Here is a 14,386-nt window from a genome sequence, read left to right as displayed (position 1 = left end):
AACTACATCAAAGAGAAATACCAGTGAGTGAATTCAAGGTATTTGATAAAGCACTGCAGATGGGGATATGGTCAATGATCCAGATGGCACCTTACCTCGACTTATACGATTGGCATCTTAAGCATTGTGAATTAAAGGAAGTATATAAGCTCAGTCTCCAGGCATGTATCAATCTTCTGCTCAGAATTACAAACATTTTTGTTTTTGCTTGTTCTTCCATCTATGGCTTCATTTTGTTTATGAAGACTGTAATAAGTTCTACTTATGGAATAGCAGCAATAACACAATCGCAAACAGATGCAGATAAGCAACAAATAAATCCTAACTAATTAGAATTGGGTCTAAACACTGAGCCCTAATGAGCCTAAAAAAAGTGAATGGAAATAATGCTCCTAAATGAAAGGAAAAAATGTAGGAAGAGGTATATGAGCCAATTGGAAACACTACGGGAATAAAAGAGAAAAAAAGAGGATTTTTTTTATTCTGTATCATGTATTTTTGAACAGAAAATCAACTGTGAACAGCAAAAAATAATGGATGCTGGGAAATAAAAAAAAGATGACCAAAAAGTACATAGTTTTGTGTTTCGACAAATAAGAAATAATTCTGGACAACAGAAAAAAAATGCCAAAAATGTTGCATATGCATATATTTAAATCCATTTTTACAACTAACAGTGAGCATTTACAACTCTTTTGATCTTTAACAGTAAATGTGAAAAATAAAGAATGAGAAGGGAAGTACTTTCCATGGCTGAGATGTCCATATTTATTTTCCCCCCAAAGGCATTAAAATGGCAGTGAAGTCTTCTGAGAAAGAGGCAAAGAATGAGAAAGGTGCAGATATATTTGACTGAAGTTTGTGCTTCAAAAGTACACTATTTGTTTTAAAAACCAAATGATATTTATTTATAACAATCAATTCCATATGTGTTTTCTCTTTTTCTGGCTAGAGTTGTCAATATTTGAAATCAGTTTTAAAATGACACCTGGCATTAAAATGATGGCACTTCTAACCAATGTGGCATTTCCATATTTACAACAACTAAAAATAAATTTACAAGACATGATAGCATACAATCTTGACATTTAGTAATAGCGGTAAAACAAAATGGCATCTGGGCTTTTTCTGTACAACTATGAGAATAAGACTTCTATTCACATTTCTTTTAAAAAAAATCATTTGTAATTTGATCTGATCTACACATTTCCCAAATCCATTTCCCTCAGTTCTCAAACCTTTCATCACGTTGCCCACACCTTCACCGAACTACAGGAACTACAAGTAATGAGATCTAAAATCTAAATGGAGCAAACCTCCTCTCTTTCCAATTTCTCTCCCGTCATCCTGATTATTAAAACTCTTCCTTCTTTCCTTCTTTGTAATTCACTTTCACACTTCTCCCTCAAAACAATGAATCCATTACTCAATTTCTTCTCAAGTAAAGTTAGAAACTGTATGATTTATGAATGCTACACCCAAGAATCAGGGGACCCAGGATATTGTTCTGTTCTGTAAGAAGGTCGTCTGGTAGAATAGAAATCAACATAGTTTGTGGTTGATTTCAGTCCATACTGTGTTGTGTAATCTGTAGAAGCTGGGAAGTGAACCCGATCATCAAAATATGGGTCTTCGTAACTATGTGGGGATTGCAAATACAATCTGTATGCATCATAATGCTTTCTGTTGGAATCATCTTGACTGTAGTATAAGTGCTGATGCTATTTGGAAAATAAAACAAAAGCACAAGTAGTATTATTCACTTTCTTAGAACTATATAACAGATTTCCATGCATAGAAGTAGCAGTAAATTAGTCATATGATAAATGAGTTCTGTGATGACATTTCTACAGTGAGAAATAATATTTATCAAATCTTGCACAGTTTATTTTTATTAGCCTTTTTTAGATCCACTTTCAAGAAAGCCAACAATGAGCCTGTATAATCTGCTTTATAATGAGTTAGCTCACGAGTGCAGTGTGTATATAAAACAATACTTTTGATCCGGTATTTGAGCCCAAGCATCTGTGGAGTCAAGAGACAGTTTCTTAATCAAGTATGAAGATGATGGTGATTATGCATGCTTCAGTCTTTTAAGTAACATTATTTTCATTTTTTGTCCTCCCTAGTGAAGATACAAAACTAACAGGAGATATTTATTCTTGGGAAAATGACTGTAGTCCATTTCAATCGACACTTTCATTGTTATTTAATGAAACATAGTTAAATTACTTTCCTGAGGAATATGGTGGCTCACGTGGTTAGGGCTGGAGGTTAGAAGCTCATGTCTGAGACATGAATGTTGCCGTGGAGCAGGGTTGAGCTCCTGTCCTTTGCTCCATCTCCTGCCAGGGACATGAAAGGAACCCCAACTGGGAGTTTCCTACACTTTTTTTAAATCTCATCTTCAAAATAAAGTTGTGATCTCCGTTCAATACTTGTTCCATTGCCTATTCATTTATCTTGCTAGAATGCTGCAACTGCATTATTTTCTCTCTAGCGCATTTGTGTTTGGGCAACATACACAAACTAATGTCCTCCTTAGAGAAATCATTTACCTCTCTATAAACTTCCATCTTTGACTACGTCCTGAGAAGAGTTGCTTTTTTTCTATTATTAGTTTGTACTTTCCCCACAATTCATGAAAATTCAAAATTGTAAGAATTATGCCCTGCATTTCAACAAAGTTTATTACTATGAATAATGATGGAAAACCAAAGTGTCATATTGTTTCTTCAGCTGTTCCACTAGTAAGCTCACACACTAGCATCTCATCAACCTCCTGCTAAAGGCATTTTTCTGTATTGAGGATTTGGTTCTATGTCATTTTTCATTCCTTACTAATTGCAAATCTTGTTGTGCAATTGATTTTATAATTTTCTTTTTTCTGGTGGCACATTTTAAGGATATGATTAATTATGCCTCTGTAGGAAAAATTATTTTGCATGTATAGGCCACCTGTTGTGCAAATATTGCATATATACTTTCAGTGAAGATGCTCCATAACCCACTTTGGTATACCCATGGCTCCTTTGTTTAATTTGTCTATGTGTTATTTGTATCCCTATTAACTAATGTCATTTTGCTTTTACTTATCAGACAAATTTCTTGAGGAATATAATTAGACTTTTTAGGACCTTGTTATGTCTACTTCCCTATCATGGGTGTTGGCCAGAGTTTTTCTTGGAGGGAAGAGGGAATACATCTATATTTCTGTGCTATCGGACATTTTTGGTGAAGAGATATTTTTTTCAGAAAATTTTACATGATTTCTCAGGATAATGCTGTGTAGATTACTACAATGCCATTAACATAAAATGCACCCTCACTGGGACACAAACTGATTATCTTCAGAATAAGCTTCCACACCTTACCTGTAGGCGCCGATTTTGGTCCCTTGCTGGTGAGGAATAGGAACTGATATAAATTGGCGAAGGTTTACTAGAGCCTGTAGGTAAATAGCAGTATTGTATTAAAACCAAACTTCATGTCAATTGAGTATTTTATGCTTTATTGAAAGAACAATTTTTTTTCCAATCAATAAGTCATAAATAAACTGGTCTGGTATCAGAAAAGCTCCACTGTAACTCAATACATTATTTTGGAAGCTATTTTATAGGTGCTTTGCAAATATAACCTCAACTTGCTTCCAGTATGCTTCCCCCATCCCAACCCCTGTAATTTACATTCCTACTTTCAGTTTCATCCCACTGGGCCCTTACCAGTATAGATGTCTTTATGTGCAATCCCATCACCTTGGCTATTATAATATTGCATAGAAGACTGGGTCCTTTCATATTCAGAATGAGGGTCTCGAATTCCCAAGAGTGCTGGTGAGGAAGATGTGCTGCCAACTAGGAAAAGAAGGAGGCAGAGAGAGCGGATCAAACAGAGAGAGAGAGAGGGGGGGGGAGGGAGGGAGAATAATCAACTACTTGACTAGTGACAAAAAAAGGATAACAAGTATATATCTGCCAATATTAATTGTGATCTGGAAGAGAGACTTTGCACTCAGTGCAGCAAGTAATCTGTTAAGATTAGAAATATGATGATCCAGTTAAAATGTTAACTTCAAACTCCAACTCCATCAGTTTATTGGACAATGTGCTCATCTGTAGCTCTCCACTTATCCAATTGCACAAGGCTATTGTAAAGATTAAATTAGGTGGTAGCAATACCGTGGACATAATGATGGGACACAAGTTTGAAAATATGTAATCAGCAACTAGGTAAAATAGACATTTATTAGACATTAAATACATGGATTTTAGAACATTAAATTCCTAAGTAGTGGAACAGAAATGATTAAAACAAAATAACAAACAAACAAACATCTTTAAAAGCAAGGCTATGTCCTAATGTATACAAAGGCATTGGCAATTTTCTAGCAAAGAACTTTTGACTTTACGGATCTTTGGAGGATGTTTGCTGATACTTTTTCATTATCACAAAAATATATCTACTTATGCAAAGTAGTCGTTTTCTTGGAGCACCACAGCCTTCTTTTGGTCTCTGCTGCTCCAAGGGAGAAAATGGCATATATCTCCTGAAAAGAACTTCCCACTTCAGTGGACCAAAAAAAAAGGGGGGAGGGGAAAATAAAATTCATATCTAAATCCTGGACAACGATAAGCATCAAGGAATAGATTTCTGCCCCTCTTTCACCTCCATTTCAGTGTATCTGATACCACATGTGTATTGCAGCCTCTTTTGGAAGTCACATAGCTACATCTTGGCAGCTGGCAAGAAACTGAACAGACCAATATGCTTGGACTCTGGAATTTCTAACGTTTGCAGAACTTCAAAGAACCAGCTCCCTGCCTGATATACTCATGATTTCTGGTCAGCAGAAAACTTCCTGTGTATCTCTTTTCGTCTTCTTCTTGGCCCTCCCTTATCAGGTGGGATAGCATACCTGTGAGGATTGGTCAAAGAAGTCCTACCTGGGAGGCTGCAATGAATGGCATAGCTGTAGAATGCAGGTGCACAATATTCAGGAATGCAAGTGGATGGGTATGGGGGCTAAAACTATCTGTAGCCTCTCTGATTGAAGGAAGATGTTGCTGCCCTTGGGTTCTCTGATCTGAGCGTTCCAGTATGAATACTGTTAAGGTTTAACTTCAAGTATTCTCTTTTTGATTGGGTCAGACGGCTTTATAAGTCACCTTGGAGAGCTTTTGATTAAAAGTTTATAGTCTAGCCTTGCTTGATTTTGTCATATCAAAATCAAGTCAGGAAAGATAGCTTCAATTGCGTAGGAGAAGAGAGGCTGACAGAGAACAATTTTCTAAGGTTTGAAAAGATGTGTGCAAAACCTGTTTGGTTAATGACTATCAAGTTTGGCACATACAAAAAAGTTGATTGACTAACCAGATTGAATAATAGGTGACATCTGCTGATTTGCTGTAGACAAGGAGGGATGTGACTTGAATCTATCACGCTCAAGTGTTGACACAGGAGTAATAAAATGATTTTGATTCCAGCCATCCTATGGAGGAAGGAAAAGAAGGTCACAGGATAAATAAATTCCATTTAATTAAGAGAAATTGTTCAGACTTCACTATGGCATTGAATCTTAAAGAATATTATCTTTGTGAGAAAGGCAGTTAATATATTACCTTTTTATAAATGCTACGGAGGTCACGATATTGCCATAATGTGTTGAGCACCTGGGCTGCTGCCTTGACAACCTTCAATGATGATCTAAGAAAGAAAGATGTATCAGACACACACACACACACCCACACAACTACACAATGGTTGGCATCCAGTGCTAAGTTACCGTTAAAATAGTTTCCTTTAACAGAATTTTCCCCTTGCAACCACAAAATTAACTCTGAAAGCAGAGTCTGCAGCTCTGAAAGTGAGAAGTTCTATTAAGCTAACGTGGGTCTGCTAGCAACATTCCTTGACTGAAAATTAACTTCTGCTTTACGTGAACCATAGTTCACTTGAAAGAACATCAATATTTTATGATCAAAATGAACTACCAGCAACAAACAGGTAAATGGATAAGTTGGAAAGTAAGTCTCATATCCCTATAAAACAAACAGGTTATGACCCAGATAGCAAAGGACCTTGACTGTACACATGGAAAAAAGATGAGGAGATAACCAAATGCACCCCTTTACTAAGTGCACAGCTCTTCCTTTTTAGGAGACAGAAGTGCATAAAAGCTGTAAACCAAGAGTTGATAGGTTAACAGAGAACTTATTTCATGTGCCTATCCTGTTTGGATAGCATGATACCTGTATTTCACCTTGTACCAGTTATGCCAGCATACTGTGATGTATATTTCAAAACCACCTGGTGTAGGGAGTTAGACTGGCATGGACAGGTGGGCTTTTTTGATCTATCCAGATGTGTTCTTTATTTATGGAATGGCTATGGCACAGTTAACAGCACCGAGGAAGAATTAATCTAAGTGATTCAGAAAGAGGGGAAGACAAATATCCACTAAATTACCACTAAGAAATGAAGCTCTTTATAGACCTAATGAGGAAAGGTGCTAAATGCTAGACAGCATAATCTGGAAAATGCCTGATGACGATGAGAGACTCCAAGTTACTAAAGGGATATGCGATTCCTTCCTACGTTTACACTTCTCTGCTGGATGATGCAGTGTCTTGTTCCCTTGCCTATGGATATTTCTATCTATATTATGTTTTTTAGTTAAAGCTATCCTTTTGCTATGCTTTACTTAATAAACATTTGTGTTTTTATTTGTGTGTTTATTGCTTTCAAATCCACAAAATGCAAAATCCAGTGTCATTTAAATTTGGGGTATTTCGGGATTAGATTGCAGCAAGCTTTTTTTTTTTAATGTGGAGATTGCCATGCATAGCTTTGAGTATGTAGCCATTCCAAATGAAAACAACAGGGCTTGACATTCATTAGCAGAAACAAGCTCGAATGTATCATACTTCATTTAAAAGTGCCTTAGTTACCAATCCATTTACAAGCCCAGTTAAAGATGCAGGTTTTGGCTTACATGATGCAAGTTCTGAACAGCTCCTTCCATATAAGCTGAAAGCAGTGATTCTCAAACTAGGGTCTGTGACTTACAATTGAGCCACAAAAGGACAACTGCATTCCCTGCATTCACCATCAGCCAGCTGGGCAGAACACACAATTTCAATTCCCACCTCTCAATGTCATTCCCTGTCAGTCAACTGCTTCAAAGGAATGCATAAAAACCGAATTCACTGAAGTTCAGAAGTGGCACATGGGTACTGTACTAAAATAATAATATACCCCACCTCCGAAGAGGCATCCATTTAGTTACTCACTTTGCATCCATGGTGTACTGTCCTACATGGAACTGTGATTGTGACATAGCAACTCAAGAAGTGGAATGGGAAGGGGAATAGGAAATTTCTGTTGGAAAATGGGCATGTTTGTGCTAAGAGGTGATATGTATGACATATGTTGCACAAAATAATTTAAATGGTATGTTGAAAATTTTGGAGCTGTATTGATATTTAACAAGTTAAACATGCCTTTGTTTCAAAAAAATTTTTTTGCAGGTCCATGATCAAAATAAAATGACTTGACTTAATTTTTTGGTACATAATAAATTTGATTAAAAGGGACTTTTAAAATGGGGTGGATGGGAAGGCACACACAAATGCAACTATAATTATCATTCAGTGAAAAATGGTATTTTGTATGAACATGTAGGCAGGGTTCTTTTAACTTGGAGATCCATGCATTTTTCAAATATTTCTTTGGGATTACTTACAAAAGATTTAACATACACAGGTCTAATTGTTTATGAAAATCAGGGTTTCTATCAATGATGACCTCTAAACATGGCTTTTCTTCCCTTGAAGTTAGAATTTCACTTTCATTCTCCTCCTTTATTTTGTTGAACCTGTTGGGTTTGATTTACTTTATGAGATTGGAACATGAACACAGTGCCATTATTTATTTATTGATATTTCCCCCATATCCTTTATTTTATTATTTGCCATTAATTCATTACCATATTTTCCGGCGTATAAGACGACTGGGCGTATAAGACGACTGGGCGTATAAGACGACCCCCTACATTTCCTGTTAAATTATAGGGTTTGGGCTATACTCGCCGTATAAGACTACCCCTCTTCCAACGCACACCAAATGAAAATTAAAAAATATCAGATTTGATTTTAATATGGTAATTTTAATTCAAATGCTTATGACATGCAGGTGCTTAGTAGGAAAACTGTCACTTATAAACATAAGGCTGTTTGTCATCAAACATGTAAACATAAAACAGTGCAAGTGGATTAAACTATAATAATAATAATAATAATAATAATAATAATAATAATAATAATAATAATAATAATAATAATTTATTTTTTATTTATTTTAATTCCATTTATATCCCGCCCTTCTCCGAAGACTCAGGGCGGCTTACAAGCTTAGCAGTAGCCTTCATTCTATGTATATGCCTGCTTATTAGGGCTTTCACACACACCCCCAAGCGGCATTATTACAAAGTCAGCTTAATTGCCCCAACAATCTGGGTCCTCATTTTACCTACCTCGGAAGGATGGAAGGAGAAGAAGAAGAACTTGGAGGGTCCTTGGAGGTCATCTAGTCCAACCCCCTGCTAAGGCAGGAAACCCTATACCATTTCAGACAAATGGCTGTCCAGTCTCTTCTTAAAAACTTCCAGTGTTGGAGCATTCACCACTTCTGGAGGCAGGTTGTTCCACTGATTAATTGTTCTAACTGTCAGGAAGTTTCTCCTTAGTTCTAGGTTGCTTTGACTAGTTTCCATCCATTGCTTCCTGTCCTGCTTTCAGGTGCTTTGGAGAATAGCTTGGCTCCCTCTGCTTTGTGGCAGCCCCTGAGATATTGGATCACTGCTATCATGTCAACCCTCACCCTTCTCTTCGTTAAGCTACACATACCCAATTCCAGCAACCGTTCCCTATTTTACTAATTCACTTTTTCACTTTTCTGAATTCACTCTAAAGCTTTCCCTGCGCAGAGCCTTAAATAACACCAGCTGCCTGCAATTAGTGCAGGTTCGCATCCCACCAGGCTCAAGGTTGACTCAGCTTTCCATCCTTCCAAGGTAGGTAAAATGAGGACCCAGATTGTTGGGGGCAATAAGCTGACTTTGTAATAATGCTGCTTGGGGGGGTGTGAAAGCCCTAATAAACAGGCATATACACAGAATGAAGGCTATTGCTAAGCACATTGATTTGTGCTTTAAATTGTAAGCCACCCTGAGTCTTCGGAGAAGGGCAGGATATAAATGGGATTTTTTAAAAAAAAGACCAAATGGGAGATCCGCTCCAGGTTTTCCAGCCAGCCCGCCCAGTTCCTGAGTCAAATGTATCCATAGAGTTAAGCCACTGCTCTGGCTGCTGCCTTCCACACCTGCCTTTCAAGTTGGGATATACTACAGCTGCTCTTCAACTTTAGAAGGAAAGACGCCCAGACCCCAGCCTGTAAAAAATCACAGACTGCAGCTTCTTCTCCAATTGGTCCCGCTTTTCCTGCGCAGACTAAATGGGAGATCCGCTCCAGGTTTTCCAGCCAGCCCTGTCCCTAAATTTTCAGCACCTGGCATATAAGACGACCCCTGACTTTTGAGAAGATTTTCATTGGTTAAAAAGTAGTCTTATACACCTGAAACTACGGTAATTCATTCACACTGTATTCTGCTCTGCCCCAAAGAATCTGAACCACTAAACACTGACTATGAGAATAACAGGATTCAAAGCCCTAGTAATAAGAATAAAATATTTTTTTAAAAAATTCTATAATACAACTTAAAAAGCAATCCCAGGCACCAATCTTATGATCTCCAAATAATTCTTAAAGAGCCAGGCCAAGATTTAGTTCTTTTGAGTGTTGGAGCCAAAACAGACACAGCAACTGTAAAAAAACACCAACTTTCACACCACTCCCAAGAGGAGTGAAGAGGAGACACCCAGACAAGTCCTTAAAACTTAATCAAATAAAATTGGTAGATTCTGTCTGAAGTAGGAAGCCCTGAAGGGTAATCTAGACCAGGGGTGTCAAACTCAATTTCATTGGGGGCCACATCAGCATTGTGATTGCCCTCGGGGGGGGCGTGGCCAGGGTGGGGGTGGCCTACTGGGTGGGCATGGCTAGAGTGCGTATGGCCTACTGGGTGGGCGTGGCCAGCTCTACATCGTTCGCATCAAGGGTGCCTATGGGGGCCTGGGCAGGAGTGGGACAGATCTGAGGGTCTCTGGCAGAAGGAGGGTCTCTGGGCCTGGGCCAAGGCAGTGGGGGCCGTTCCCTCACTGTTTCCAGGATGGCTTCGGGGGCCACATGAAACCACTTTGCGGGCTGGATCCGGCCCCCGGGCCTTGTGTTTGACATGTCTGATCTAGACCTATGCATATAAAGCTTTATAAATAATAACTGGAAACAAGCAGATAACTAATGCAGCACCTGAAAGATCACTGCTAGATCATCAAAGCAACTTTTAGGAATTTGATAATTCAACTGAAATGTCCTTTTATGCACTTTGACAAATATAATGGCTAAAAATATACTCACACTTTTAAATAATTAAGATTGCATTGGCTGGCAGTATTGACTAGCACGGGGCAACAAAATTGAATAAAAAAATGTGTGATATTAGGGCCACTGGCTTGGATTGGCAAGTGCTTATGTAAAAATTCAAGGTCTTTTGACACACCTCATTTCATTTAGGAGAATCCCACAACCTCAGGAACAATTGTTCATGTGTATAGAAGTAGAGAGCAAGAATTCCTTTGGTACAGGTGACCCAGTGTCCTTACATATGCGTAAGAATTGCATATTTTAAAAAATCATCCCTAAGTGGCACTGAGAGTAAACCAAGAGAGAGAGAGAGCAATAAAGAGACTAGACTTCGAACACAGTTTAATGCTTCATAGTAGCATCCTTCATTTCAGTCTCTCTTTTTTCCCAATGTCACAGCAGACATTCCCAGCAATTTTTTCATGCTTTGCAACATAGCCACCTTTTAATGATCAGGCAGACATCGTCTTTTTATGACTTCAACCAGCTTTTGGCTGGAGGTTCTGATAAATACACACAGAGAGACATATATATGTGAGCACATATATACCACATTTTCTTTGATCCGGTGCAGAGCATCAACTCGGAAAAGCGATAAATATCACTGGGATTTACAGAAATTTTTAATCCTGAAGCAGTTTGCAAGAAAAGGGCTTACAAATAAATGCTCTGTAACAAGGAGAGTGGCAGGCGCTATGTGGACCTTATGAAAATGAAAAAAGAAAAAACGCTAAGTTTCCCTCTATTTCCTCCCGAACAAACAAAATATAAGGCTAGTCAGTGAATTTAATAAGCAGACAGTGCGGAAACAAAGTTTCCCAAATCAACAGCTATTTTCCTAATGTGATACATTCCTGTTCTCAGAAGCTATCAAAGGTTTCTATTGGAGAAATTCAAACATTCGGTACTGACCTGTCCCCTCTTCCTTTGGTTATGTTCACCAGTTTTTCTATTCCTCCTGTATCAGCCAAAGCTTTGGCATTTTCCATGTTTTTGCTGGTGACCTCGTGCAAAGCACAGCAGATGGCTGCTACTGTTTCATCAGAGAGAATGTTGGGCCCACTGCCGCCGGGAAGGCGATTTACCAAGTCCCGCATAGCGTATTTACCTGAAAAGCAGGCTATGAATTATGCCACAGTATATTTTATTATTGTTATTTATTATTTATTAAATTTTTATACCGCCCTTCTCCCGAAGGACTCAGGGCGGTGTACAGGGCAATAAATATCAAAATATAAATACAAAAGTTAAAAAGAAGTTAAAAAGGATTAAATAATTATGCCCAATATAATACAATAATAAAACTGTGTTAAAACTAAATCCAACCCCAAACCCATCAGACCAGGCCAGATTGTTCAAATAGATAGGTTTTCAACATCGTAAAGAATGATGATACGGAGAAATACACATATTCAAAACAATGGAAAGAGGTTCTATTTAATATGGGAAAATTAATTTCATAAAAAAATAAATAGTCCTATGCAACTCTTTATAGAGCAGTGTTTCCCAACCTCAGCAATTTTAAGATGGGTGGACTTCAACTCCCATCATTCTCCATGCTGCTTAGGGAATTTGGGGAATTGGAAGTCCATCCATCTTAAGAGTTGCTGAGGTTGAAAAACACTGGTTTAGAGGGAAAAAGTAGGTACTGCAGTATCAATTTTCAATTTTTTAAAAAAATATGTGTACTAGATTCTTTTATTTGATTAAGGGAAAATGTGATTAAAATGATTCTGGCAAGAAGCCAAAGTACACAGACATATACAAATCCGTTTACTTATTTTAGATAACTTTGTTTTAGCTGAGCTATTTTTAAAGATAAAAAGGCACAGTCGAATTAACTGCATAGCTTTCAATATGTGGTTTCTTGAAACACAGCAGATATTTCATCAGGCAGCTCTCTCTTTTTCTTTCAAGCATAACGTGGAATACGCAGACAACAAAACAAGATCAATGTTATGACCTAATCTTGGCTCTAGTGAGTATGGAGGCAATAAATGTGTATAGAAGAGAAAAACCAGTTCTTCACATTATGGGTCTGTTCCTTTTATTTCATGAACAACTGAATAGGGCACAGATATTCTGCTTGCTTCATTTTTCACCTGTTACAAATAATCTCTGTGAATCTCTTAGAAAGAAAAAGATGGACATTGCATGATAAAGAAAAATAATGACCTCAAGCTTTGGGTTGATACAATTTAGGGACTTTTAATTAGTCTCTTTTTTTACAAACATGAAATGTATATGGATATAAATCATAATTAACATTTGGATTTAATTAGACAAGCGGTGCCCTGTTTGGGTCATCCTTTCCCAGATATTTCATTGACTATGAACAGACTGCTATTGAATCAAGAAATTCTATTGGAAAATGAGTAGTGTTGTTTCCTTCACTGACAGTACTGAAGGAACAATATTTTTTTCATCATTTCAGGAAACCTGTAATGCATGTGGAATTAATTTTTCTCATTGCTTCATTGGGGGGAACCCAAGATAGAGTTCTTTGAGAATAGTTCTGCAGGAATCTCCACTGAGATGTAGGAAGCTCTCAGAGTCCGTTTAAAAATACAATCACATGACTTCCTGAGGGCTAGGGCAGGATTAGTCTACCTCAGTGGTTCTCCACCTGTGATCTGAGAAGGCTTGAAGAAATGTTATGATTTAAATCTTGAGTCTTGGGGGTCCGTGGTGAAGAAAACGTGGAAACCACTACCTTATCTCCAGTGGCCGAAGGAGGGGCTGGTCTATACTCATTTTCAAAGTAAGAGCAGTTGAAAAATAAAACAGGTAAGGACTAAGACAAATTGGCTGATGTATTTGACTGAATATCCAAGCCTATGTTCATTGCATATATAGTTGTTGCTTCTTTAAGAGTCACATGATGAGTCAATTTCTCACTGCTGGGTGGGGAAGGAGCAAGATTGGCTGGGAAACTGTCATGGAATGTTCAAAATGACCATCATGTGACTGCAGCAGCCTGAAGCAGCCACAACTTCCCCAAATTTCATGCTCTAAGCCTAAGGAGTCACTGATCCCATATTTTGGACACATGCGGTAAGTTAGTCCATTTCAGGTCCCTTGGTTCAAACACTGTTGTCCTATGGCGCACTGTTTCACCCAGATAAAAGATGTGACAAGTTTTTCAATAATATATAGATGAGAAAAGTATTAATTCTGTGCTATGGTAACTGCAGACAACTTTCAGTATTTAAGTAAACACTATGATTTAAACATTTATATTGTCTCCTTACAGGAGGGGATGGGTCATCCCCTCCAGTTGATGGCAATTTGTGGTTCTCTTAGATTCTCAGCTTGTGCCTCATTGAAATGTGCACTGAGTATGTATCTCATCCTTTTTTCAGCACTTCTCTCAATTTTTATGAGCTATGTTATGAGGCCTGTCAGATGATAAAAACAGATGCAACATAAATGATGCTTCAAGTTACCATGTCCATGATTAATCTGCTGAATGAGCCCTACATTGTACAGAAAATGTTGAGGCCTGTTTGAATTTATACATTTTATCATGACATTAAGCATTTCTGAAGAAGCTAGAATATGGCTAACAAAATGTTAGCACATTCTCATCATCTCAGATGCATCACCTTGGAATCATTTCACCAATTGATCAAATCCATTGGTTCCTTATCCCAAATCCATTCCTTATTCTTTCAGCTAAACAAAATACCAAAGCGTATTATTACGTACAGAGCCATATTATAAGCTTTTGCCCTGCCTATGAAATCCTTTCCCAGGTGTGTTGTTTCTCAGATAGTGTGTTTAAACCTTCCTATTTTCCTAGCTATGTTTTAATTAGCTTTTTATATTAAGTGATCACAAAATCACT

General features: G+C 37.7%; 1 protein-coding gene across 2 annotated transcripts in view; it reads right to left on the bottom strand.

Moving 5' to 3' along the window:
- Nucleotides 1-557: 557 nt before the first annotated feature.
- The window catches only part of PKP4 (plakophilin 4), a 151,601-nt gene continuing 137,772 nt past the window's right edge, over nucleotides 558-14,386 (bottom strand). For both annotated transcript variants that reach the window (XM_083350437.1, XM_083350438.1), the window contains 6 exons: nucleotides 11,452-11,647; nucleotides 5,619-5,703; nucleotides 5,371-5,488; nucleotides 3,723-3,854; nucleotides 3,375-3,448; nucleotides 558-1,721 (listed from right to left, as the gene is read on the bottom strand). In XM_083350437.1, the coding sequence (XP_083206563.1) occupies nucleotides 1,473-1,721; nucleotides 3,375-3,448; nucleotides 3,723-3,854; nucleotides 5,371-5,488; nucleotides 5,619-5,703; nucleotides 11,452-11,647 (854 nt within the window). In that variant the 3' untranslated portion in view covers nucleotides 558-1,472. The remainder of the gene's footprint in view (nucleotides 1,722-3,374; nucleotides 3,449-3,722; nucleotides 3,855-5,370; nucleotides 5,489-5,618; nucleotides 5,704-11,451; nucleotides 11,648-14,386) is intronic.

Source organism: Vipera ursinii (assembly GCF_947247035.1).
Source record: "Vipera ursinii genome assembly, chromosome: 1".
Classification (NCBI taxonomy): Eukaryota; Metazoa; Chordata; class Lepidosauria; order Squamata; family Viperidae; genus Vipera; species Vipera ursinii.
This window is presented reverse-complemented; position numbering and strand designations above follow the sequence as displayed.